The following is a 27,683-nucleotide window of genomic DNA, read 5'->3' as shown; positions in this document are numbered from 1 at the left end:
GTTAAGGGTTAAGGAGGAAGGAGTCATTGGAAAAAGAGGTTGAAGAGATGGCACAAACTTCTGTAATAGGAAAGACACTTTGTACTCTGAGTTAAAGACACTTTGTACTCTATTATGAGTTAATCACTAAAGAAATGTTGCCTGTAAGCTTAAATTATACATAATGGCCCATCTCTGGGAATCCTGCCTCCCAGGTAATGAGCATTAAGCTAAAATACCTTTGTTTAGCTCACAGGAAACATCCTGACCAGGTGGACCTGTGGATGACTGCAGGGAGGAAGAAATTAACACATCTTCTGTGGAGGCTGACTGGAACCAGGAAATGTTTGACTTCACTCCCTCCCCTTTTAGTATAAAAGAAGCCTGAATTCTAACTCAGGCAAGATGGTTCTTTGGGGGCACGAGTTCACCATCTTCTTGGTTTGCGGGGTTTCTGAATAAACTCGCTTGCCCCAACACCTCATCTCTCAATTTATTGGCCTGTCGCGCTGCCAGCAGTTGGAGCTTGGACTTGGTGACCCTCCCAGGGAAGAGAGGAGAGACTGGATTGAGAGCTGGGAGGATTGAGCAGAAGAGGCTCTTTTCTCCCAGAAATGAGGGCAGGAGTCAGGCCAGGGTGGATGTGAATGCAGGTAAATGTGATTGGGGTGGTTAGGTAGTTAGGGATCGCACCCAACACCTCGGCTATTTCACTCAGGTAGATGAGATTCTCTTGCTGAGAATGATAGTCAAGATGGTGTTGGTGCGGAATAGCAGTAGTGAGGAATGGAAGAGGAAGTTGACTGCTGACTCCTAGGAAGATTGCTGAGGGGCTCAGCTAAGAGTGGTGACTGGCATTGATACTGCTATCAGCCTTCAGGCTTCGATGCTACTCTCCAGTGGCTGAAAAGACCCAGCTCAAGGAGAAATGGGTGGGAACTTGCCAAAACTCTTGGGGGAAATGGGTCTGCAGAATTTAGTTAAAACAGCACCTCACTTTGGGTTTCACTTCCTTTCTGACTGCCCCTGCCAAATCCCACAATCCTGTCAGCAGGTTTTGGTATGTTCTCTTCAGCTAATGGCAAAACACTCTAGCAGGACAAAATGATGGCTGATGCTAGCCAGGCTGAGCAATACGGGGCTTGGTAACTTTATTTGCGCCAGTCTTTGCAGCACAAAACTTGAGTGAAAAAAATAGCTATAGAGCTAACATCACTTATTCCGGATTAGACATTGTGCCAAATGTCTACAAACATTTACGTACAATGTTTTACTTAATCTTCAAAAAACTATCTGTGAAGGGTACTATCATTAGCTCCGTTTTACAGATTAGAGGCCTGGAGCCTAAAGAAATTGGTAATTTAAGGTAACTTGGCTAGTTATTGGCGTAGTCACCCAAGTCTGATAACAATATTCGCTTTAGGCACAAGTGTTATGCAAGTGAGTATCAGTCCGTAAGAACGCTGAGCGCGGTAACATATTATTAGTGCCCATATCATCGGACACATACGGTAACCGCAGTCCAGCCCTCACCCATCCGGTGACCCCCGCACACTTGACGCTCACGCGCGCAGTCGCCGTGGCTTCCTCTAGGAAGGCTGAGGCGGCCTAATCTCGGTCAAGGTGTTGAGCACGACTCTATCTGGGTTGGACTCCTTCTGCCTGAGCGTCTGATCCGAACGTCGTGCGGGCGGAGCAGGGAGGGCGGAGCCGGCGCCCGGGAGAGTTACGGATTGGAGGGGAGGAGGAACAGAGGGCGGAGCCTGGGGGGTGCGGACGAGAGAAGCCGCAGCAACCATGTAAGCAGCTTTGCTTCCTGCCGCAACCGCCGGCTGCCTGAGAATCGCGGCGCTGGGCTCTGAAGCTTCCTTCCTGCGCTTGGGCCCGGTGAAGCGGGGGCTGGGGTGGAGGGTGGCCGGCGGGGCCGCGGCGGGAGGCGCAGGTAAGGGAGGGGGCTGGCGCGCGGCCGGCTGGGCCTGAGAGTGGGGAAGAAGGCGGGTTTAGGAAGGTCTGGGGCCGGAGCGGAGGGGAAGTCTGAAGTGAAGGCGAGAGCTGGGGCTCCGCAACCGCGGCTGCGGCCGAGGCTGGGCAAGGAAGGGCAGAGAACCTGTGCCCGCATTCAGGCGGCTCCCTTGATTCCCCGGCTGCCCCTTGTCTGGCGAGTGGGGAAGGGAGCCGGGTGGGGCTGTTCTGGAAGAGGTTTCCTTGGAAGCATTTGAAGTTCTCTTGCTCCTCTCGTCCCGTATACTTGAACTTATTTCGGAGGTGCATAGTCCAGTTCCTCCTCCCTCTGATGGTTAAGCTCCGAGCCTGTGTTTCAGAGGTGTATACATAGACGGGACAAGAAAGTTGCTCATCTACAGAAACGGTACCGGTAGTAGGGTTTATATACTTCCTTAAATGCTTGCCTCTGCTCTTTGAGGCTATTCCATTTGTACCTATGTTTAAGAGTCTCTTGAGAAGACTTGATTTCCCAGTTAGTATTTTCCCCTTGTTTAGAACGTTCCCAACAAAAGGATGAGAGTGGAATATTTTTAGGAATTAGGGGTCTTATGTTCTATGTAGAAGTCACTGTTAAGGCATTCAAGAAATATGAGAAATGCTGGAATTCTGTTTTAGTCAAGTTATTCCTGTTTATCTGGTGTATTTATTATATTATTCCGTACTGATTCAGTGCATCCTTGACAGTAGAGGTGGTCTCTTGGTATATTGTAGTGTCTTATTTCTGATTTATTTGAATCTTGTTTTTTGGCACTCCCACTATCAGGATTATTACAAAAAAGTTCTTAGTTTCTTTCCGTTAGATTCGAGTTTGTGACAGAGAAGGGCAGGTTAAGTTTCTTTTGCAGAGCAAGACTACTTTCCTGTGTCCTCCCTTTTTCTTCTTTCTGGGAAGAATAATATGGATCATATGGTTTTCCTTTAGAAAATCTCCATCTGTTGGTACGTTGATCAAAAATTGAACAAAAAAAGTCTTTGTAGATGGAAACTAACATTTCTACTATTCAGCTGTCCTGCATTGTTAGATATATTTTGAGTATTAAAAAAAAAAACACTGTACTTAGAAATGACTGAACTGATACTTGCATTTTTCTGTTTGCTAAAATTTTGGTTTGGCTGGTAGAGCAGGCTTATTTTCTAAATTTCAGTTCCTGACAAGACTTTTGATAGTGCTGAGGGGGTCTGCATATACTAGTCACATTCAAGTGAGAAGAGGCAGAGTGCTGGTGATATATGAGAGGTCTTTGAATGAGTAAGTGAATGCTTCTAATTACCTCTCAGATAGGAAAGAATCCTAGTTTATATCACAGACAGTTAGTTATTAAGCTACCACAGAATAAGAGTTGTAAGATAGTTTTTTCAGGGTCCTGGTATTATTATGTAGTTATTAATATTAACTGTGTGATTGTATTGTTTTAGAAACTACACTGGTGAGTGTTTTCTTGGTAATTTTTATCCTCACATCTTCAAAACCTAATAAAAGTTTCTACATGGGTGACCCTTAGGTGTGATGCTAAGACTCTTTAGGAAGGTTTCTAACTCTCCTCATTTTACTTGCGTCAAAGTATTATGTAGGATGTTCTCTGAGGCCTTCAGGTTGTTACTGCTATCACATTATTCTTTCTCTCCAGGACCCTCTTTTTTTTTTTTTTCCTCTTTTTACCTTTTTGAATTTACACTTGATCAATCACCAGCTGATTTCCCAGTCCTTTATGCTGGTATATGGGTTGTCAAGACACTTTAGAAGGACCTGTCCTTTCCCTCTTTCCTTCTTCCTCTTCTCCCCCCCCTTCCTCCTCTTCTTCCTCTGCCCCTTCCTCTTCTTCCTCTTTTTCTTCCCCCTCCCTCCATTCCAATAAACATTTGTTGCCGAAATTCTCCTCATCAGTGGTTTTATTTTTGCTTTGTTTAATTAATAATCAATTAACATTTTAATTTGGCAGTGTCCTGAGTAGTTAGAATTCAGGTAGACCAGAATTGAAAGTCTGGGAAGAGCTACAAGATAATTTTGCTCTAAAGACTAATTCTGTGCCTCTTACGGGCAAGCACTTTGCTAAAAGTGCTTCACATATACTGTCCCACTTAATCACACTAAGACTCAGTTTCCACTATGTAACATGAAGATGGTAATACATATCTCACAGGGCTCTTACCCAAATTTACTCAGCGAAGATATTTCAGAGTCAGAATTTGAAACCAAGAGTGTCTGCCTTCAAAACCGATGCAAACTCGAAATATCTCTTTAATTAAAAGAAGAAATAATTAAATAAAATGCTGCCCGCAGGAATAAATAAAGAGTAATTCTGGGGTAAAACTTGGCATCTAGTTACAGCTCTACCACTGACTAGCTACGTGACCCTCGAGAAAGTTGTTTTGGGTTCAGTGTACATTGGTTGCTTCAGAGGTAAAATGTAGTAATAAGCCCAGCTCTGTATCTTTCAGGCTTTTAGAAAAATGAAATGAGATGGTAGATAGGATTTTGAAAGTGAAAAAAGCATTTTGTAAGAGTGTAGTGTCCTCCTTGTAAATATAAATTAGATTACAAGCTATAGCATTTTAATGAGTTATGCATAATTCATCGTCTTCTCTTTGAAGTATTAATATGGCAGAAAATAGACATCAGTGCTTTTCTGTTACCTGCATCTGATGATGTGGTTAGCTTTAAAGCTTTGGTTGAATTATAATTTTTGGTTATTAAAAAAAAAAGCCCGTTAAGATCTTCATTTTAATGCCTATATGAATTGAGGCTTAAAAGGAGAAAACCCAGGCTCCTGTGCCTAGGAAGACATATGATGGGGATCAGTCAGCTTGTGGATTTGGATAGTTCTTACAGGTGATGAGGCATAGTTTGAGGTAACTTTTGAGGTTATATAGAAATGTCGTTAAGGGATGACTATTTCGTTTCCTGTTCTTGGAAATATTCGTTTTTTATATTTTTTTGAAAGAAAACATTGAAATAAGTAAAATAAAACTTTGAGGAATTTGTATGCTTGTGTAAAACCAGTTTTCCCCTTTAAAAAGCTATTTTTTCAAAAAAGTCTTAAAATGAAAACTATGTAAATCACGTGAAAATCCTCTTTTTTCCTTTTTGCCTGCTCACATTTATGCCTTACCTTCAAATTTTTAATAATTTTGGTATTTTTCTGTATTTGAATAGTAATTTTGAAAATGAGATTGACTATATGTTCCTAGTTTTAGATAACTGAGACTCTTCCTTATGATCTAGACTTCAGTGTTTTCAAGTCTTAATTTGGAGTGTATGCTGAGCTAGATTTATTTACTCTTTGGTTTGTTTAGGTCTGAATTTTTGAAGTCAGATTTCTAGATATTTGGATGCTGTTTGGAATCAACCTTCGGGCTTCCTGAGGAACTTACTTTTGCTTATTTCTTTTGTTTATTAGACTCATGAAATGGCCACAGATGATAAGACGTCCCCTACATTGGACTCTGCTGATGATTTGCCTCGATCTCCTACTAGTCCTTCTCACCTCACACACTTTAAACCTTTGACTCCTGATCAGGACGAACCTCCTTTTAAATCCGCGTATAGTTCTTTTGTAAATCTCTTTCGATTTAACAAAGGTAAGACTTATTCTTAAAGATCAGAGACCCTACCATCTTGATTCTCTGAAATTCTCTTGTTCAACTTTCATGCTGTGTCTTTGCAAGAAAGTGAAATATTAACAAGGAGGTAGCTTTATAATCATAGGTCACTGGAGTTAACTGCATAAGAAGAGAAAGCTAGAATTTTCACTTTAATCTTATTAATTATTGGCAACTGAAGATCAGAATTGAAAACTAAATATTACAAGGAGGTCTCTTTTTAAAGAGAAGTTAGCATTCTTTTTCTTTTCCTTTCTTAATATATCTCAGTTTTCTTAAGTTCATAGAATGGACTTTTCTCTTTTAGGGGTTAATAGCCAAAAAATTTTTATTTTTTGCAGTATGTGGACCTCTCATTGTTGTGGCCTCTCCCGTTGAGGAGCACAGGCTCCGGACACGCAGGCTCAGCAGCCATGGCTCATGGGCCCAGCCACTCCGCGGCATGTGGGATCTTCCCGGACTGGGGCACAAACCCGTGTCCCCTGCATCTACAGGCGGACTCTCAACCACCGCACCACCAGGGAAGCCCCCAAAAGATTTTAATTAAAGCAATGAAACTAAAGGACCAGCACATGGGAGGAAGGGTTCATATTTTTCAAAAATTGAAAGCTGTCAGCAGGCTTGTTGTTGACCTGTTAAGGTATACATTTAATGACACCAAATGAAAAGATATTTTTAAAATGAGCTCTTTTTAAGTAATATATTTTTTGCTTGTTAGAAGAATTAAAAAAAAAAACATGGCCTACATCTTTTGCTTTATATTTAGCTGTATTGTTTGAAATGTGTTAGAAAGTAATCCCTCTAGTTGTAACGGATTTGGGGGTTAATAGTTTAATTAACTCAGTAGAAATTTTAATAGTATTAACTGACTTTTATTAACAGTCATGTTGAAAGCTCTGTAAAACCTGTTAGTCCATTTTGAAGACAATAATCTTTTTTTTTTAAAGAAACCACAACAATCTTATTCTTTAGAATAGTTTTGGATTTATGGAAAAATTAGGAAAATAATACAGGAAGTTTTTATATACCTTACACCCAGTTTCCTGTGTTATTAACATCTTACATTGGTAGAGTACATTTATTACAATTAATGAACTATTATTGATTCATTATTAGTAACTGAAGTAAGTATTTTATTCATATTTCTTCAGTTTTTACCTAATGTCCTTTTTCTGTTCCAGGATCCTGTCTAGGATACGTTACATTTAGCCATTAAATGACAGTAGTTTTTTTATTTAGCATATGTTTATTGAGCACCTACTATCCACTGGGCACTATTTTAATAGTACAAGGAATCTATCCCATAAATAAAGCAGAACAACAAAAAAATCACTGCCTTTGTGTAGAGCTTGCATTCTGTTTCCTTAAATATGCTCAAGAAATTTCTCATGAAAAGTAAAACAGGGACTTCCCTGGTGGTCCAGTGGTTAAGACTCTGTGATCCCAGTGCAGGGGGCCTGGGTTTGATTCCTGGTTAGGGAACTAGATCCCACATGCTGCAACTAAGACCTAGCTCAGCCAAATAAATATTTAAAAAAAAAAAAAGTGAAACAAACTGAAGGTCACATATACCAAGGATGTAATTTTGCCACCTTCTTTGAATTTCTCTCTCTTTTTTCTTTAAGAAAACCCTAATGTTTACTTAGGCATGTAATATAAGTACACATTCTTTCCTAAAAACTTCTCATCTATTTCCTTCTCTTTGCTGGACTCTGAGTCTTAGTTTTTCCAATAATTCCAAGCTTTTGTTTGCTGCAGAGAGAGGAGAAGGGGGTCAGGGAGAGCAACCATCTCTGAGTGGAAGTTGGACCAGCCCCCAGCTCCCTTCAAGGACACAATCTGTGAGATCACCTACACCTTATAAAAAACAGCTTAATGAGGAGCTCCAGCGGCGATCTTCAGTGTTAGGTATGACACTGTTCTCATTTCATTCCTCTCTGTGTATTAGACTTTTCCCATAGTCATTGTGTTTTGCAGGTTGTTTATTGACTTAACTTTTTTTCTATTTGGAATAGTCAGGTACTCTTGAGAATTAATGAAACTGTTACCTGGATAACTGTTGGTACCTAAACAAGCGTTCTTAAACATTTCATTAAACTTTAGACAAGGCAGAGCTTTCTTTGACTGTTTTTTGATTAATTACTTGCTTGGGTTTCAGCAGAGGACAGTTTGCGACACCCCCAGGAGAACACAGGTTAGTTTCAGCTTTGTGACTGACTGCTGCATCTGTTCTTGGGGTGGCCAGTGTAATGTGATGTGCATGCCTCTGGCTGCAGAAGTCTCTCAGTTCCATTAGCGGGCTGCCACTTGCTCTTGGCCTTCTGTCCTTGTTGGGGTGCAAGCTGTCATTGTGGCTGGATAAGCTGAGCTCCTCTTGCCTGTTTGTTCTCCATCCTGGTCTGCTACGTGGTCATGTCCTTCATTTTCATGCTGTAGTGGGATCAGCCTGAATCCACAGACTAGATAAAGTGAGTTGTTTTATGTTTTATTTCTGTTAGATTATTAAACTCAGTGCAGTGGTTTGCCCAACTCAAGGTGACAGGAGAAAGGCAATGAGAGGGGGCATAAGAGAGGGAAAAGGATGTAGCATTGGAAATCAGGTGTCCGTGAATGTCAGATCCTGCCTTGTCTGGCCAGTCTTCCCCATGAGGTCTTCGAGTGAAAAGTAGGCGGGCACAGGTAATGGTTGTTGGCAGAAGGATATTTTATTGCTAGTTGAGACTTGGCTCAGAACCTTCTTCTGGTGGGTCAGAGGAGAAGGAGAAACGAAGCAGAAGAAGAGTTTCACCCTAAGGACTGGAGCGGAGCTGGCTGTATCACCTCTGTAGGTTTCCCGGGGCAAAGGGACTCAGCCTGCGTCATATCAGCTGTTTGGAAGGAAGAATCAGAAGGTAGGAAGAGAGAAATGAGCTCTTTACTCCAAATGGATGGAAGGAAGAGACCATCCCCACTTTTAACCTTAAACTCTCCTTAGCTCTTGAACCTGGCCCGTGGCAACACTCCTATTTTTGTTAAGGGAGCTCTTTTGACTAAATCCTATACTGAGTCAAGCATAGGATTTATTTGTTTATAAAATTGAGGAGTTGGACTAGAGTCTAATCATTTAGCGGTTAGAAACTGACAGCCTACCAAACCTTGGCTTGATGTTTTGATAAACTTTAATTTAAATATCACTAGGTGGAGCTTGTAATGTCTAGTTTGCTGCAATCCCCACCATTCCTTACTATCTTTTATCAAGTCCACTTGATTCTTTGATTTTGCCTTAGCTTCTAGAGGCATTTGAGTTTCACAAGCCTGGGACTGTTTTACCAATCTTTTCCTACTAAAAGGCTGTGATTCCACAGTCTACTAGCTCTGTGACCTTGGGAAGTTATTTAATTTTCTAATATTCATTTTACAAGAGAAGCAACTAAGATGATTTGCTTGAGGGCAGAGTGCTAGACCAGACTTTCTCTCATGTTTCTTTCATCTTCATCCATGATGAAACCATCATCTGTTGGTTCCAGGAACAGTCTTGCTCCTGCTTTTTCTGTGGATGATGCTGTTTTTACTTTCTCATACTCCTAAGTGGCTAAATGCAAGGGGCTTCACAACTAATTGTTGCCTGTGCATGGGAGCACAGCCTTACTGTTCTAACAGCTTCATCTGTCTCCTTTTTCAGTTCGTAAATCATGGAGAGTTGGTTTATCACAGAGACTCAAGAACAATTTGCTCATTCTAATACACATACATTTTTATTCTAGTAATAACACACGAGGTATCTGCTGAAATTAAAATATTATTTATAGAAATAAAGTTTTCTAACATAGGTGCTGTTTAGATAATTATTTCCGTAATTAATATCTTGGAAAATTCTTCGTCAATTTATACCAACTTCACATTTTTTTGTAATCTTTTCTTTCCCACTCAACCAAAACAAAGAACACCTAAATCTAATCTAGCAAACAAGTGAGTTTGGGAAGGATATAGAGAGAGCTGTTTTCCATCTTGCTTTACCGTAGGTTATTAGGGTAATGAGTTTAAGCTAATAAGGATGTTCATCCTTTTTGTCAAGCCACCTCTACTTCATCCTTAGGTTTAATAACTGCTGGAGCCAGGAATAGGTAGAAACTTCAGTTGTAATCTTGCTCTAAAATAAGGAAATGATACATGACAGCTTTGGTGGACACAAAGCTGGAACATGGGTGTGTTTTATTATTGACAGGACTGGCTTCAGTATTGCTGTTTCAAGAGCAAGTGATCCCGTCTAGTTTGGAACTGTAGGAGTAGGGAGGTGGCAGGGGAGGGTTGCATTGGGGTTCTAGCAATTCTTTGGGGAAGAGAAGTCTGCTTGGACATCGGTGAAGGGAAGTTTGTGGATAAATTACCATCCTGGATGTTCTGAAGTCTGTCAGACTCTGTGGGGTTGGCTATTAAATTTCTTTCTCATGATCTACTCCACGAGCCTTTGGGTTTGTGGTCTGCAGACTGAACTGAACTGTTCAACCCTGTCGCTGACCTGTTTGACTGTAGAGACTGGGCTAGGTAACACGCAAGCATTGCTTTTCCTTCTGTTAAATTTCTCGCAGGAATTTCTAGCAGAACCGAAGGGCCCAAGAAATCATTAATGAATTTTGGGCCATGTTAAGTGATGCTCCCATCCAGGCCTTAAAATCATCAGTGGTCACAGACAGTGTTTGTCTCAGGTAGCCCTCATTTGCTTGTGAAGCAGTGTTTCACATGGTAATAAGAAACACTTTCAACAGCCTCTTACCCTTATAAAGGCTAGTTTTAACTCTCAGTCTGTGTCACTGGCTGGGAGAATGTAAGTACTGATATATGCTAAAAATAAGAGGAACTTTGCATTGATACTAGAGACTATTAAGGTAGTGTTTTTTGTTTTTTGTTTTGTAAATCTGACTCAGATACCAGAAGGAAGGCAGAACCTGCCTTTGGAGGTCATGACCCTCGTACAGCTGTTCAGCTCCGAAGCCTCAGCACAGTATTAAAACGCCTCAAGGAAATCATGGAGGGGAAGAGCCAGGTACTGTCTAGAGGCTTTAGAAGATTACTTATTAAGCACTTACCTGGGGACCATGTGGTACTCACTAAAAATGGTACAATGCCACTTGAAAGAAAGTTCAGTTAATACTAACTTCACCTGTGGACACCATATTTTTTACTCATAAGTTCCTAATTTTAGTTTATCAATTTTTTTCATTTTATGGATTGTGCTTTTTGTGTTCTGTTTAAGAAATGTTTTTCTAGCCCGGGGTAGTAAATATTCTCCCATGGTTTCTTTAAGAAGCTTTATTATTTGTGTGAAGTATATGGATAAAGATTCACTTTTTTCCCCATGGATGTCCAGTTGGACCCAGTATCATTTTTTAAATTTTTAAAATTTATTTATTTATTTATTTATTGGCTGTGCCACATGGCATGCGGGTTCTTAGTTCCTGGACCACGGATCGAACCCGTGCCCCCTGCAGCGGAAGCTCAGAGTCTTAACCACTGTACCACTGGGGAAATCCCAGCACCATTTTTTTTTAAAGACAACCCTTCACTGACTGCATTACAGATCTTGTCAGAAATCCATTTATAAGTGTGAGGGTGAGTCCATATATGTCCAGGGCTCTCCTTTTTCTTCCACAGCTCCGTTTTTTCCTCCCACTAATACTCTGTCTAAAATTACTGTAGCTTTGGAATAAATCTTAATGGCTGACATTATACGTCCTTCAGTTTATTCTGCTTCAAGATTGTCTTGGTCATTTTGACCTTTTGCGTTTCCATATAAATTTTAGAAATAGCTTGTTAATTTCTGCAAAAGAAATTTTCTAGGATTTTGATTAGCATTGCATTTGCCATTGCATTTTAATAATCAATAGTTTCAAGAAGTCTTCACACATTTTTATTGTTACAGGATAGTGACCTGAAGCAATATTGGATGCCAGATAGCCAGTGTAAAGAGTGCTATGACTGTAATGAGAAATTTACCACTTTTAGACGCAGACACCACTGCCGACTGTGTGGGCAGATTTTCTGCAGTCGTTGCTGCAATCAAGAAATCCCTGGAAAATTTATGGGTTATACAGGTAAATGGGCTGTATTGACACGTTTACAATTTTTAAAGATCATAACAATAAGATAGTTATAATACAGGACCCATGTTAAGTCATTTTTTAATTTTGGACATCATGTGTGAATTATGGGGTGCACAAACATGAGGGAGACGTGGCTTTGTTTTTAAGGACCTTATAGTCAAATAATAAAGTAGATGGGGATATTCATAAATAACATGAGTAAAAGACAGTGTATCATAGATTCTACCAAAAAACCATGGGACCGTTAATGTTTTTTTTGTTGTTGTTTTTTTCTTTAAATTTTTTAGAAAATAAATTTATTTATTTATTTATTTTTGGCTATGTTGGGTTTTCGTTGCTGTGCGCGGGCTTTCTCTAGTTGCAGTGAGTGGGGGCTACTGTTTGTTGCGGTGCACAGGCTTCTCATTGTCGTGGCTTCTCTTATTGTGGAGCACAGGCTCTTGGCGTGCAGGCTTCAGTAGTTGTGGCACGTGGGCTCAGTAGTTGTGGCTCGTGGGCTCTAGAGCGCAAGCTCAGTAGTTGTGACGCATGGGCTTAGTTGCTCCGCAGCATGTGGGATCTTCCTGGGCCAGGGCTCGAACCCGTGTCCTCTGCATTGACAGGCAGATTCTTAACCACTGCACCACCAGGTAAGCCCCGTTAATGTTTATTAGACAAGTTGGTTGGAGTGATCACTAATTTATATTATTATGAGAGTTTTTTGGTTTTTTTTTTTTTTTTTTTTTTTTTTTTGCGGTACACGGGCCTCTCACTGCTGTGGCCTCTCCCGTTGCGGAGCACAGGCTCCGGACCCGCAGGCTCAGTGGCCATGGCTCACGGGCCCAGCCGCTCCACGGCATGTGGGATCTTCCCAGACTGGGGCACGAACCCATGTCCCCTGCATTGGCAGGCGGACTCTCAACCACTGTGCCACCAGGGAAACCCTATGAGAGTTTTTATTTTACAAAATACAGATATCCCTTGAGTTATATGACAGTGTGCTTTAGCAAATTGCATTTACTCATATTCTTCCCTAAATTTTAGTAATACAGAGATTTAAAATTATTTGTTGAAGCAGAAAAAAACTAAATGGTGTGTGTAGTGATTAGGGAGTGGAAGTGGAAGGTGGGCAGAAGTTACCAAAAAGAGAACACTTCTGTTTTGTTAAAGTGTGTGTGTGTGTGTGAGTGTGTGTGTGTGTGTGTGTGTGTGTGTGTGTGTGTGTGTGTGTGTGTGAATGTATAATTTAAAAAAAATTTTTATTTATTTATGTTGGCTGCACCAGGTCTTTAGTTGCAGCATGTGGGAATCTTTTAGTTGCGGCATGTGGGATCTTTAGCTGTGGCATGTGAACTCTTAGTTGCAGCACGTGGAATCTAGCTCCCTGACCAGGGATTGAACCCAGGCCCCCTGCATTGGGAGCACGGAGTCTTAGCCACTGAACTACCAGGGAAGTCTGAGAACACTGTTAGTATCTCTCTCATGTTATTTTTATTATCATGTAGATCTTCCTTTTGGCCTTACTCACTTTAAAAAAAAAGATTTTTTTTTTAACCTAAACTGCTTCAGAGTTCAGACCCCAGTTATCTTTCATCCAGATTATGGCTGCAGCTTTTAAAAGATTTTTTTACCTTTAGTTTTTCCCTATCTCAAATTCATTTTTCATACTCTAGTCAGTATCCTATTAAATGCTAATTTGATCATGTCAAATTCCCGTGCATAAAACCCTTTCAGAGTTCTCATTACCTATAGGATAAAATCCTATCTTGTTAATATGGTTGGTGTATGGATTCCCTAGGGCTTTCTTAACAAAATACCACAAACTGAATGGGTTAGGACAAACAGAAATTTGTTGTCTCACAGTTCTGGAGGCCAGAAGTACCATAATAGCCCTCATTCCACTGGTCAGGAACAAATGTAGGGATTTGTCATTTGCTGAGTATGTTTATTCCAGTTATATATTCTAGAACTGAGGGATAACCACAGATGGGTTCGGGGACTCACTGAACCCACTGTAAGATGGACCTAAGCTGGAACTCTGTTGATCACCTGACCTCTGTAAGCCCCTGCTCTGACTTAAAACCATAGTAACATTTTGTGCCTCTTGGAATTAGTGTTAATTCAGTGCCAAAGTCCAGTCATCTCCTAAAAGTTTGACTATTACCTTTTTCTCAATGCACTGTCACTCTGGTGAAAGGCTCTAGGTCCTTTGGGGAAGCCTTTTAGGAAGATAAACAGTATACATTTTTTGGCAGTGTAGTGGGGCCCTTCCTCAAGGTGACGCAGCCTCCCTTCATTCAAGGAATTCTGGGTCTGTAAATGGCTTAAGTCTGAGAATTGGTTGAGGGGTCATGACTCTTTTTGATTCAAGTTTGAGTTTTGTTCACTTGATCTAGAACTCTTTTTCTTATACAAATCCAGTAAGAGTTTAGAAGACTGCCCATTTACTTTTAGGAACACCATGATCAGATGTGTCATAGATCTCTGTATATGTTACACTATTCTGCTTACAGCTTTGTCTCTGATGTCTCTTCTGGTAACATGCCTACCTTGTCTTTGTCGATTAAATGCCACCACTCTGCCCCTGCCAACCTGGGATCCAGTGGTCCCCAGTGCATTTAGATTTCCCAGTTTAGCACCAGCAGTTCCCACTATAATGGGTGACTGCAAAGCTCTACAGGGATGCTGGGGCTCCCCTCACAAATTTTTTTTCTCATAGTCATGGTGAAAGGTATGTCCCCTGGATCCTCCTGGGGCAAGCGAGCAGATCTTACTTGGTAAATCTGCTCTTAACAGTCTCCCTAAGCTTTTGGATCCCTTCCTTTATAGCATTCCAGGGTCATTCTGGCATTTCAACTTCATTTAGTATAGGACACTTTTGGTCCATGTTTTAGCCAACCAACCAATTAACCAGACTGTTAGAGCCCCTTTGAACACCTTGAGCTATAACATTAAATCCAGAATCTCTGCTTAGTGGGTCCATATCAATAGATCCAGTTTGATCTGACTTTATGTTCTTTCCAGTATTATTCTATACCCTTGGTAGCCATTCCCACACATATTCCCTGGATTTCTGTTTGTCTAAATTGGAAAAATCATGTAGTTCTTTTGGAGTGTAGTGTACTTCCTCATGGGTCACACTTTATAACTCTCCTTTCAGGGGACCTGAGTCTTATTATAGGCCTAGAAGCAAAGAGGGTAGTGGGAGTGGGTCCTGAGGAGAATAAGCAGGGTCTTGCAAGGCAGCTAACTCATGGGAGGCCGTTGTGAATTTTTCAGGCAAAGCAGGGTTAATCTCAGACAGGGTGGAAAGGCTACTTCTACTCGCAAAGAAGACTAAGTAGAAGTTGGCAGTTCAGTGTTCCCAGCTTCCCCAAATATCCCCTTCCAGTTTTCAGGATTTCATTCCTTTCTAATCAATGCCCTAACTTTAATAGACACACCGTAAGGTTAAGTGATTCAGTGTGTGTTGTGGTTCAGTCACTTGCATGATGAGACTCTTGGTTTGATTTTCAGCAGTCTCAGTTCTGCAGCTGTGTATGGTTCTTTCAGGGAAGACATAGACACTTTGAGGTACATTGTACAGTTCTTGAGCTGGGAATTTGAATTCCTGATGTCATTCTTTTCCCTTTTTGTCCAGTGCAATTAGGAGCAGCTAATCTCATACTCATTAGTTTGACAAAAATGTTCTAAGATGTGCAGTACATGGTAAGTCAGGTCTTTGCCTCTTATAAGTATTTGATTAGGAGTATCCATAGGTGATACTTACGTGACTCTGTTGCCCCATCACACCGTGGACTATCAGCATTCTCTTTACCACTGGAAATAGAGTCCTTATTGCCTTTAAATCTAATTAGAGAACCAATTCCAGAAACCCAAAAACGAATTCAGAAAATTCAACCTTAAGATTTTGTTGCTCTAGAACTTCTCTTGGTACCAAAATTTGTATTAGGGTTCTCCAGAGAAACAGAACTAATAGGGTATTTACGCCCCTCCCCGCCACCCCCCCAGCACACACACATTTATATAGAAAGAAAGATTTATTTTAAGGAACTGGCTCAAGTGATTAAGGGAGCTGGCAAGTCTGAAATTCTTAGGATAGGCCAGCGGGCTGGAAACTCAGGCAGAATTTCTGTCTTAAAGACTCGAGACAGGACTTCCCTGGTGGCGCAGTGGTTAAGAATCCTCTTGCCAGTTCAGGGGACACGGGTTCGATCCCTGGTCCGGGAAGGTCCCACATGCCATGGAGCAACTAAGCCCGTGCGCCACAACTACTGAGCCTGCGCGCCACAGCTACTGAAGCCCACGTGCCTAGAGCCCGTGCTCCGCAACAAGAGAAGCCACCGCAACGAGAAGCCCGTGCACCGCAACAAAGAGTAGCCCCTGCTCGCCACAACTAGAGAAAGCCCGTGCACAGCAACGAAGACCCAACGCAGCCAAAAATAAATAAATAAATAAGACTTGAGACAGAATTTTTTCCTTTTTTTAAGAATCCTCAGTCTTTGATCATAAGGCCTTCAAATGATTGGATGAGATCCATCCACATTATGGAGGGTAATCTGGTTAAAGTCAGCAGATGGTAAATATTAATCATGTCTTAAAAAAAAACCCTTCACAGTAACAACTAGACCATTGTTGGACCAAATAATCAGTCTTGCCAAGTTGACACATAAAATTAACCGTTGCAGATGGGACAATGAATTCTGGGCACAATTGTATATCCAGGCTGCGAATAAATACCTAGAATACCTAGGCACATAGAAACAGATCAATGAATGTTAAGTTATAGTGGTGTAGCAGTGCTATCTCTGTATCTGCTGTGCAACTTTCTGATTATATGTGTCTCTTGTCCCCAGTGGACTGAGTTCTTTGATGGCAGGACTGTATCTCATCGACCTTTTTACCACATCCTTTAATTTAGGCATGCACTCAGTAGGCCCTTGCTGGTGAGGATTCTTCAGGAAATGAGAACTTTTCTGGTCTGGGTTGGCTCCCTTTATTGATCTGATCATTTTCATTCTAACAGCTGAACGATGAAGGGAGATTTCCTTTACAGTGTAAGAACCAAGCCTTTGTTATGGCAACTTAAGAACCTTTCTGCAGGAAGTAATTTCATCTCCTTACTACAATTCTACTTTGGTCAGCCGGTGGTAGTATGTCCTAGCACTCTCATTTATCCTGGACTGGAATTCAATTTTTTTGGGGGGGCTCTTGATTGGAGATATCGTTCTTTAGATTCATCTGTTGAATCATGGTGTTAAAAATGAGTAACACAACAAGTGATATGTAACTTTGCTTAAAATACATGCATAATTTAATAAAGCTGAGTACTATGTAATAGTTTTCTTAAAATGAGAAATAAAAGACCCTTTATTGTACTTGGTAGTAATTATGGTAAAAACACAGTACAGTTGACTTTCAGAAGTCTTTTGTTCATGTCACTTCAGTTCTCTAAATGTTAATGGTAAAAAGAATTATGGTAGAATTGTTACGTAACATGTTATTAGTAAAGTTTAATTATCTTACCTCCTTTTTTAGTACACTAAATTGTTATAGAATCACACAAAAATTGTAACAGAAAAAGGGTAGAAATGAAAACTTACATTTGGGCAGGACTGCATCCTGAAAAAAGATGCATTTAAAATTATTAAATAGCCTTATTGTTTGTCTTCCCAAGAATATTTCATTTCCACCCTTACTTTCACTATAAGAATTTCCTTTATACTTCCCCCCCCATATTTCATATTGCTTGTAAGCCAATTTTGTTAGTTTGTTTTTAAAACTGTGCCCCCTTGTGGAGACCACTCTTCATGGCTTCATATAGATAGCTAAATAACATTTTCCTCCTTACTTGTTATTTAGGGAAAAAGTGTTACTTCTATTTGTATTGGTTTATATACTCAATTAAAAAAATTTTTTTTCTTGAACATTCTGTCTCTGATAGATCCCTTACTTCATTTTTAGAACCTTGAGGAATATTCTTTTAGCAGAGTTTTCTAGTACCTTGAGTCATATTTTCTTGTTATAAATATTTGAGATAATTTGGATACCTCGATGGATTTTGCATAATGATGGTTTTTAAAATATATAACAGAGCTAACAAAGTTACTTTACTTTTAAAAGATGTCTTTTTTGGTAGTCTTTACTTGAGGATGGTTCCTGTTATTAGATTAACTAGTAACCCAAGGGTTTAATGTGTTCTGGTAAGTAATATGTTAGTTATCTTTTACTTAATTTTCTTTTTTTTTTTCCTCCTAGGGGACCTCCGAGCCTGTACATACTGTAGAAAAATAGCCTTAAGTTATGCTCATTCCACAGACAGTAATTCCATTGGTGAAGACTTGAATGCTCTTTCAGATTCTCCTTCCTCTGTGTCTGTACTTGATCCGAGTGAACCCCGAACACCTGTAGGGAGTAGAAAAGCCAGCCGCAACATATTTTTAGAGGATGATTTTGCCTGGCAAAGGTACTGTCACTTACATGTAATTTTATTTATATTTGATAAATACTGATAGTCTTGTGACCTAAGGGTGCTTTAAGTTAACATTTAACTTCTTTGAATTGTTTCCTGAAAATACACCGTTTTCTCCTTTTTTCTCAGCTTGCCTTAGGAAGGATCACAGAAGATGTTTATGGATAGTGATAATGTTGACTAATTAGAATGTTAGCTCCACAAGAGGAGAGACTTTTTCTTGTTTGCTCTTCTACACCTGGCACCAAGAACAGTGTGTGGCGTATATATGATCCTGATAATATTTGTTGAATAAACAACAGAAGTTATTTCCATTAATAATTTCTAACGTAGCCTTCTTTGAGAAGGAGGATGCTCATAAGATTTGTGTTCATAATATTTGCAAATGAAATTAGATTTTTTTCCTTCCTGAGGAACATTTCATCTCTTCTTGTATGTCTAAATATGCTACACTGTCTGGTTGTGGAGGATGTTACTCTTTCTTTACCTGGAACTGTTTGAATTAGAATCCTAGATTCATCAGTTTCTGGTTGTTTTTCGTTAGCTAAATAATTTTCTCATGCATCGTACCAAATATGGCCACGTCAGAGTGCTTGAAGTTTTAAGTAGCATCTTTCTGTTATTTTCTCAGTTACCTCTTAATGGAGTGAGGAATTAATAGGTAACCAATGAATTTAGACAAAAGTAAAAAATGAATGAATTATACCTACATTCAACATGTATGAATCTCGGGGATATAATGTGGAGGAGAAAAGAAAGTCACATATGATATAGCCAGTGATTATTTATAGAAAGTTCAAAAATATACAAATGAATACACTGTCTAGGAATACAAACATGGTAAACTTAAAGAAAAGGAGGAGAATGATAAATATAAAATTTACAACAGTAGTTTCATTGAGGGCAGGGAAGGGAATGGGATTGGATCAGGGGAACAAGCACTTCAAAGTCGATGGTAATGTTCTTTTTCTTAAATTGCTCCATGGGTGCATTGGTGTTTGTGGCATCCTGATTCTTTATACCTTACATATATTTTATAAGTTTTAAAGATTGACTCTGCATTTAATGAACAAGAAAGAAAGGAGAGGGATTCTTCATTTCTTACTTCAGTAAGCAATGCCATGTGGATGCCTGGCCCTGTTGTGTGAGCCCAGAATTGGCAAGTGTGATTTAATAAAACAAACCAGGTTTGAAAGCTTCCTGGGAGATGCCGGATAGATGTCAAAGGCAGAATAACTTTAGGTTCTGTGCTAATAGTTTAATGTTCATTCTCTTTTAGCCATCATATCTCTGTGGTAGGCACTACTTTCTCCTTTTGACAGATGTGGGTGCTGAAGTTCAGAGAGATTAAGTAACGTGCCCAAGGTCACACAACTAGTAAGAGGTAGAGCCTGCACTTGGACCTAGGTTTGTGTGACTCTGCAGTGCTATTCCACCTAGTTATGGGGACTGAGAATAACGTATTTGAACTCAGGATTCCGGCCCCCCTCAAAGCACTTCAATTTTGTATATGTGATGTGAGAAGGAGTTCTACAAGTCACTCATCCAGCCAATTTTATTATTTTATTGACACCCATTATACTTAATATAACTCTCTTTATCGCTTTTTTGGTATTTGATATCCTTAAGACAAAAACCATCCTATTTCCACTTCAACTAAAAGAAGAGAACAGAAATGACCCATAAGCTCATTATTGCAGAAAAACAACCTGCTTTTAAATGTTAAAGCATTTTATTGAAATTGGATTTGCCTGTAACTCTCTTAAATCATCTCAGTATTTTCTTATTTTCTTTATAGTTTGATTCATCCAGACTCCTCAAATAATGCTCTTTCAACAAGACTTGTATCTGTTCAAGAGGACGCTGGGAAATCTCCTGCTCGAAATAGGTAAACTGCCAAATGAAAACACTGTTCTGTGTCTGGTTTTTCTTTTTTATAGTAATGAGAAGAACAGACATAAAATGGAGGGGATTGATTGTTATACACTTTCTTAGCTCTAAAAGCTGAACTAAACTATCGTTTCCTTTTTGCTAGTTAGCTGTCACTTGCATTCTCTCAGTGGCCATTTCTACTACTCTCTATTGGCTTCAGATCTCGGAAACTTCATTCCTTCTTTCTTCACGCTTAACAGGTGACCTCTCTTTCAGTTACACAGCAAAGAGGGGAGATAACAGACGAGGATGTCCTCAACTCTTAACATCACTTACCAACTTGATTACAGTTGCAGCTCATGCTTTCTCTTTACTTCTGGTTCTCCACTTGTGTTCTGGTTCTCATCCCTTACTAGTTTTTATTAGTTTCTCTATTAGTGTTCCTTATCTTTCACTTCTCTCTGCTGACTCCTTACTGTCTGCATTTAAACAAACTCATGTCTTACCTATTAAAAACAAACAAACAAAACCCCTCCTTTGTGTTTTACCTCTAGTTATCTGTAGTCTCAATTTATTTTCTTAGGCAAATTCCTTGAAATAATAGCCCATAACTGTTCTATACCTGCACACTTCCTTCTCCTTTTCAACTTACTAGAGTGTTACTAACATCCACACCTCCCCACCAAAAATAGTCATTACAAAATCAATTGGTAAGTGGTTATAAACCTGAAGAACTAGATATCTGACTCACCATGGTTTAACATACTTTCAGTTTATTCTTCAACAAGTAATTAATAGGTACTTGTATAACAGTGAATCAAATAAACAAAAATTTAAAGCATATGAAAACATAAGGAATAGGGGAGGAGGTTGGAATTTTTGTGTTTTTTTTTTAGATTTTTTTTTTGATGTGGACCATTTTTAAAGTCTTTGAATTTGTTACAATATTGCTTCTGTTTTATGTTTTGGATTTTTGGTGGTGAGGTGTGTGGGATCTTAGCTCCTCCACCAGGGGTTGAACCCCCCCGCCCCGCACCGCCACCTGGCATTAGAAGGTGACGTCTTAACCATTGGACCACCAGGGAAGTCCCAAGGTTGGAATTTTGAATAGTGTGGTCAGTGAAGACCTCAGAGATGGTGATGTTTAAGCAAAGACTTGAGGAAGTGAGGGAGTAAGCCATGTGGAAATTTTGTAGAAGAGTTTACCAAGCAAACAGGGAATCGCTAATTTCTGAGAGGGAACATGCCTGGCAGGGAATAACAAAGAGTCCTGTGTGCCAGGAGTAGAACCTTCTTACAATTCATTGTAAGGGCTTTGTCGTTTAATGAGTGAGGTGGGAAGCCGTTGGCGAGTTTCATTTTTTATTTATTTTGAAAATATTTTATACTTGCAAAAAAGTCGCAAGTAATAGAGTTAAATAAGTTTTCACATATTCTTCATTAAGGTTCACTAATTTACATTTTGCCCATTTGCTTTGTTACTTTTTTTTTCTAGACTATTTGAGAGTAAGTTGCAGACATCATCCTTTACTTCAAAAAAAACTTATAAACTTCACTTTGTAGAGCAGTTTTAGGTTCACAGCAGGATTGACGGGAAAGTACAGAGAGTTCCCATATCCCCCTGCTCCCCACAGCCTCCCTCACTATAACCATCTCACACTAGAGAGGCATGTTGTTAAAGCTGACGAACCTGCAATGACACAGCATTGTCACCCAAGTCTGTAGCTTACATTAGGGTTCACTCTTGGTGTTGTACATTTTGTGGGTTTAAACAAATATATAAGGACATATATTCACCATTATAGTAAAGTACAGAATAGTTTCCGTGTTTTAAAAATCCTCTGTGCTCTGCTTATTGATCCCTCCCTCCCTGCCTCACCCGTGGCAACCACTGATCTTTTTACTGTCTTCATAGTTTTGCCTTTTCCAGAATGTTATATAGTTGGAGTCATACAGTATATAATCTTTTCAGGTTGATTCCTTTCACTTAGTAATATGCATTTTAGTTTCCTTCTTGTGTTTTTATGGCTCGATAACTCATTTCTTTTTAGCAATGAAGAATATTCCATTGTCTGGAAGTACCACGGTTATATTTATCCACTCACCTATTGAAGGACATCTTGGTTGCTCCCAAGTTTTGGCAACTATGAATAAGGCTTCATAAACATCCATGTGCGGGGTTTTCGTATGGATATGTTTTTTATTCATTTGGGTAAATACCAAGGATTGTGATCACTGGATCCTGTGGTTAAGAGTATGTTTAGTTTTGTGAGAAACTGCCAAACTCTCTTCTAAAATGGCTGTACTATTTTGCATTCCCACCAACAATGAATGGGAGTTCTGTTGTTACATATCCTTGGCAGTATTTGGTGTCATCTGTATTCTGGATTTTGGCCATTCTAATAGGTGTATAATGCTGTCTCATAATTTGCGTTTACCTAACGATGTGATGTTGAACATCTTTTCATATGCTTCCATCCTTTCCATCTGTATACATTCTTTGGTGACGTGTCTGTCTAGGCTTTGGCCCATTTTTTAACTGAGTTTCCTTATTGTTGAGTTTTAAGAGTTCTTTGTATATTTTGGATAACCGTCCTTCGTCAAATGGGTCTTTCGCAGATATTTTCTCCCAGTCTCTGGCTTGTCTGCTGACTCTCTTGCTGTTGTCTTTTGCAGAGCATAAGTTTTTAATTTTAATGAAGTACAGCTTATCAATTTTTCATGGATTATGCTTTCGTATTGTATCCAAAAAGTCATCTCCATACCCTAGGTCATCTAGATTTTCTCCTATGTAATTTTCTGGAGTTAGTTTTACGTTTTACATTTAGGTCTGTGATTCATTTGGAGTTAATTTTTTAGAAAGGTAGAAGGTATGTGTCTAGGTTAATTTTTTTGCATGTGTATGTCCAGTTGTTCCAGCACCATTTGTTGAAAAGACTGTCTTTGCTCCATTGTATTGCCTTTTCTCCTTCATCAAAGATTAGTGACTATATTTATGTGGATCTGTTTCTGGGCTTCCTGTTTTGTTCCATTGATCTATTTGTTCTTTTACCAGTACCACATTGTCTTGGTTACTGTAGCTTTATGGTAAGTCTTAAAGTTGGATTGTGTCAGTCCTCCGACTTTGTTCTTCTCCTTCAGTATTATGCTGGCTATTCTGGGTCTTTTGCCTCAACATATAAACCTTAGAATCAGTTTGTCAGCATCCACAGAATAACTTGCTGGGATTTTGATTGAGATTGTATTGAATCTGTAGATCAGGTTGAGAAGAACTGACACCTTCACAATATTGAGTCTTCCTATCCATGAACAATGACTATTTCTCCATTAATTTAGTTCTTTGATATCTTTCATCAGAGTTTTGTGGTTTTCCTCATTCAGATCTTGTATATATTTTGTGAGATTTATACCTAAGTATTTCATTTTTTTGGGTGCTGATGTAAATGGTAATGTGTTTTAATTTTTTTTTTTTTTTTTTTTGCGGTACGCGGGCCTCTCACTGCTGCAGCCTCTCCCGCCACAGAGCACAGGCTCTGGACGCGCAGGCCCAGCGGCCATGGCTCACGGGCCCAGCTGCTCTGCGGCATGTGGGATCCTCCCGGACCGGGGCACAAACCCGCGTCCCCTGCATCAGCAGGCGGACTCTCAACCACTGCGCCACCAGGGAAGCCCTGTGTTTTAATTTTTAACTTCACTTATTCATTGCTGTTATATAGGGAAGTGACTGACTTTTGTATATTAACTTTGCATCATGCAACCTTGCTATAGTTCTGGGAGTTTTTTTGGTTGATTCTTTCAGATTTTTACACAGATGACCATGCCGTCTGTGAAGAAAGACAGTTTTAATTCTTCCTTCCCATTCTGTATTCCTTTTATTTCCTTTTCTTATTACATTAGCTAGTGCTTCCAGTATGATTTTGAAAATAAGTGTTAAGAGAGGACATCCTTGCCTTGTTCCTGCCTGAGCAGTTGACAGAGTTGCCATTTATTGATATGGGGAAGAGGGGAGGAACATTTAGACATGTTGAATTTGAGATACCTTCTAGACATCCAACTGAGATATCAAATAGTTGGAGGTATACATCTAGAGTTCAGGAGAGGAGTATAAGTCGGAGATATAAACTTGGGTGTTGTTATCATGTGGATGGTATTTAAAACTATGAACCTGTGTGGAGATAATCAAAAGAGTGAGTGTGGAAAGTGAGGAAGTGCAGACCAGGGACTGAGACTGGGGAAATGAGGAGGAACCAGAAAAGGAGACTGAGAAGGAGAGACTAGTGATAAGGTGAAAGGGAGTCAGGAGAGTGTGTTGTCTTAGTAGCCAAGTGAAGAAAGTATTGTATTTCAGGGAAGAGGGAGTTATCCTGCTGATATGTCAAATGAGATGAGGAGTAAAAACTGATTATGGGATTTAACAATAACAGTGGTATAGGCCATTTCAGTGGGTTGTTCGGGGATCTGGCGAAAGTGGAAGAAGAATTGGAGACGAGTTTTGTTATACTGAAGCAGGGGAATGCACTAGAAGAATGTGAAGTCAAGACAGTTTTTTAAAAGATGGGACAATTTCCAAGATTCCTGTTGGCACATATACAAATGTAGAGATAGCTCTGCTAGTTTACAGTGTATCTCTGTGTGTTTTGAATTAGTGCTAATATTGATGTATGTCTTTAGGAAAGATGTAATTTAGTCAGTGAGTACTGTCTCTAAATAAAATTTTAGCTAGCATTCTTACCACTAGGCTACTTATTTGAATATTTGACAACAAAATTGACTAATTTTCTTTTACTTTCATTGCCACTATATCAGAATATGTGTAGGGATGATGGACTTTTAGAGAAGAAGAATGCATGGATAAAGCACATATTGGACAAGAGACTTTAATTGGTTGAATAAGACATAGTGGCAACTTTTCACTAAAAGAACATGCCAAGTCATGAAGAAGAAAAAAAAAAAAAGAGGAAAAAAAAACCATGAAGAACTGGTTATTTAAAAAGTCTTGTTTATAGACTATGTTTATTTGATATCAGGGTTTCTTATTAAGAATGATTTTTTTGCCTAAACCTGTTACAGACCTGTGGATAATTTCTTAAATTATTTTACGAGTATCTTTATGCTAGGAGAACATAGGTTTTCAATTGAGACCTGGTTTGAATGGCAGTCCTGTTATTTATTAGCTGAGTTAGACAAATTCCTTAATCTCTGACTCTTGATTTCTTTATCTGTAGAATGGATGTAGTTGTACATATTCAGTAGGATTCTGTGAGACCAAATGAGGGAAAATACATCCTGGGAGGGACTTGAACACATTGTAGATGCTTCTGCCTTTTATCCTTTATATAGAAGCTAAATTGGGTTTCATTTTCTCTGTGTAGAAGCTAACTAAATTTCTAGTTAAAATTTATTTATAAGTAAATGCTTGCTGCTGTTGATATTTCATTTGCAAGTCACTTATCTGGTAACTTATTGATATTACACTTACCTAATGATTGAGTGTAAACTTTAGAAATACAATTTTTTCCTGTGTTAAAAAAAAAAGGATATTTTGTAAGTACTTATATACCAAGAGAGGAAATAAATTTTCACTACTTTTTCTATTGATCAAATTCAAAATAATAATTGAGGACAATATTTTTAACATAGGTCTACTAATGAGAAGAAAGGAATTCTTTTTCGGGGGATGATTTTGCTGAGTTGGGGTTCAAAATTAGGGGGTTTCTTGTCATCAGAATATTATAGATGTTCAACTAAAAAAAAACTCGTTAGTTCAGTGGTTATGCAAAAAGTTTTTGGATTGTGGGCCATAATTTCCCATGCCTGATCTGCAAGATTTTTTCTGCATTTAGACTGTGATGCTTTGTATTTGTCAATTAAAAAAAAAGAAAACACCCTAATTTTCAGCATTTTAAGAAGAGTTTGTATTTATTCCTTTGAGATATTACTGCTGTATGAACTAAATCTATAATTTTTTTTCTGTAGTTTTTTCATGATGACTTTTTTTTAAACATCTTTATTGGGATATAATTGCTTTAGAGTGATGTGTTAGTTTCTGCTTTATAACAAAGTGAATCAGCTGTACATATACATATATCCCTATATCTCCTCCCTCTTGCATCTCCCTCCCACCCTCCTTATCCCACCCCTCTAGGTGGTCACAAAGCACTGAGCTGATCTCCCTGTGCTATGCAGCTGCTTCCCACTAGCTAGCTATTTTACATTTGGTAGTGTATATATGTCCATGCCACTCTCTCACTTCGTCCCAGCTTACCCTTCCCCCTCCCCGTGTCCTCAAGTCCATCCTCTACGTCTGCGTCTTTATTCCTGTCCTGCCCGTAGGTTCTTCAGAACCTTTTTTTTTTTTTTTTTAGATTCCATATATATGTGTTAGCATATGGTATTTGTTTTTCTCTTTCTGACTTACTTTACTCTGTATGACAGACTCTAGGTCCATCCACCTCACTACAAATAACTCAATTTCGTTTCTTTTTGTGGCTCAGTAATATTCCATTGTATATATATGCCATATCTTCTTTATCCATTCATCTCTCTATGGACACTTAGGTCCATAATGACTTTCTTTTAAACTTAATTTGAAATAATTACAGACTAACATAGAAGTTGGAAATAATAGTGCAGAGAATTTCTGGATACTCTTGTCCCAACTTCCCCAATGATAGTATCATACATAACCATCATAACTACTTTTAAAAGTGCCCTTAACATTGGCAAGTAACCATTTATTTAAAAATGAACTTTCATTGTAATCCTGTTTATTGATGAAGAACTTACAACTGTGTTTTCACTTTCTGTTTTTATTTCCAGATCAGCCAGCATTACTAACCTGTCACTGGATCGATCTGGGTCTCCCATGGTACCATCATATGAGACATCTGTCAGTCCCCAGGCTAACCGAACATATGTTAGGACAGAGACCACTGAGGATGAACGCAAAATTCTTCTGGTACCGGTCTAGTGTCTTTGACCCATTGCAACTTTTGAGCATAAAGAATGTTTATCTCACTAATTATTTTTTTAAGACAAATACAAATGAAATAGCCAGTTATCATATAAATTAGAGGAAATAATTTGCTTAAGTTTTTCTTAGGATGACCTGAAATTGGTCAAGCATTCCATGCTCATATGCTACATTAATATTTTCTTGACTGCTTTCATCTGGCAAAATCAGAATTCAGATGCTTACATAATACTAGAGCTTAACTTTGAGTTAGGTCCCAGATCGCTGTTTAAACTTTGGAACATGTTTCTTATATACATGGAATACTTTTCAGAGATTTAATATTATATGTTTAAATAGGTAGTAATCAGTTGTTTATTGAATTTATCTTTGTAAAATACTGTGTTCAATCATAAGAGTGACTCAAAGAAATGGAAGATATGGCTTCTGTCCTCAGGTTTATAATTCAGAAGGTATAGAGATGAGAATAAGCATGGCATTTTTTGTGGACTGAAGTGAGGTCTATTAATTGGGAGATGTTGGGAGGGATTTTAAGTTCAATTCTGTGGGCAATGAGAATGGAAAGTTATTTGGGGCTACTTGGTGGAAGGTGGTGAATTCAGTCTCTGTAAGTTTTAGATTTGAACCTGTAGGTGCTGAGCAGTGTTGAGGTTTTTTTGAGCAGGGAGTAATTCCTTGATGGCCTTTCTCTAGGAAATTCACCTGGCAGTTGGGTATATGAGAG

The 27,683-nt window shown here is 39.1% G+C and overlaps 1 protein-coding gene across 14 annotated transcripts in view; it reads left to right on the top strand.

Moving 5' to 3' along the window:
• The first annotated feature begins 1,731 nt into the window (after positions 1–1,731).
• Positions 1,732–27,683, top strand: part of PIKFYVE (phosphoinositide kinase, FYVE-type zinc finger containing) — a 77,620-nt gene continuing 51,668 nt past the window's right edge. For 5 of the 14 annotated variants that reach the window (XM_067740797.1, XM_067740796.1, XM_067740788.1 and 2 more), the window contains exons 1-9: positions 1,732–1,778; positions 5,382–5,562; positions 7,342–7,491; positions 7,742–7,777; positions 10,488–10,606; positions 11,483–11,654; positions 17,901–18,108; positions 19,913–20,002; positions 26,806–26,944. In XM_067740797.1, coding sequence (XP_067596898.1) covers positions 5,391–5,562; positions 7,342–7,491; positions 7,742–7,777; positions 10,488–10,606; positions 11,483–11,654; positions 17,901–18,108; positions 19,913–20,002; positions 26,806–26,944 — 1,086 coding nt within the window. In that variant the 5' untranslated portion in view covers positions 1,732–1,778; positions 5,382–5,390. The other 9 variants (XM_067740798.1, XM_067740794.1, XM_067740803.1 and 6 more) reach the window with 7 other exon arrangements.

The sequence above is a fragment of the Pseudorca crassidens genome, chromosome 6, assembly GCF_039906515.1.
Source record: "Pseudorca crassidens isolate mPseCra1 chromosome 6, mPseCra1.hap1, whole genome shotgun sequence".
NCBI lineage: Eukaryota > Metazoa > Chordata > Mammalia > Artiodactyla > Delphinidae > Pseudorca > Pseudorca crassidens.
This window is presented reverse-complemented; position numbering and strand designations above follow the sequence as displayed.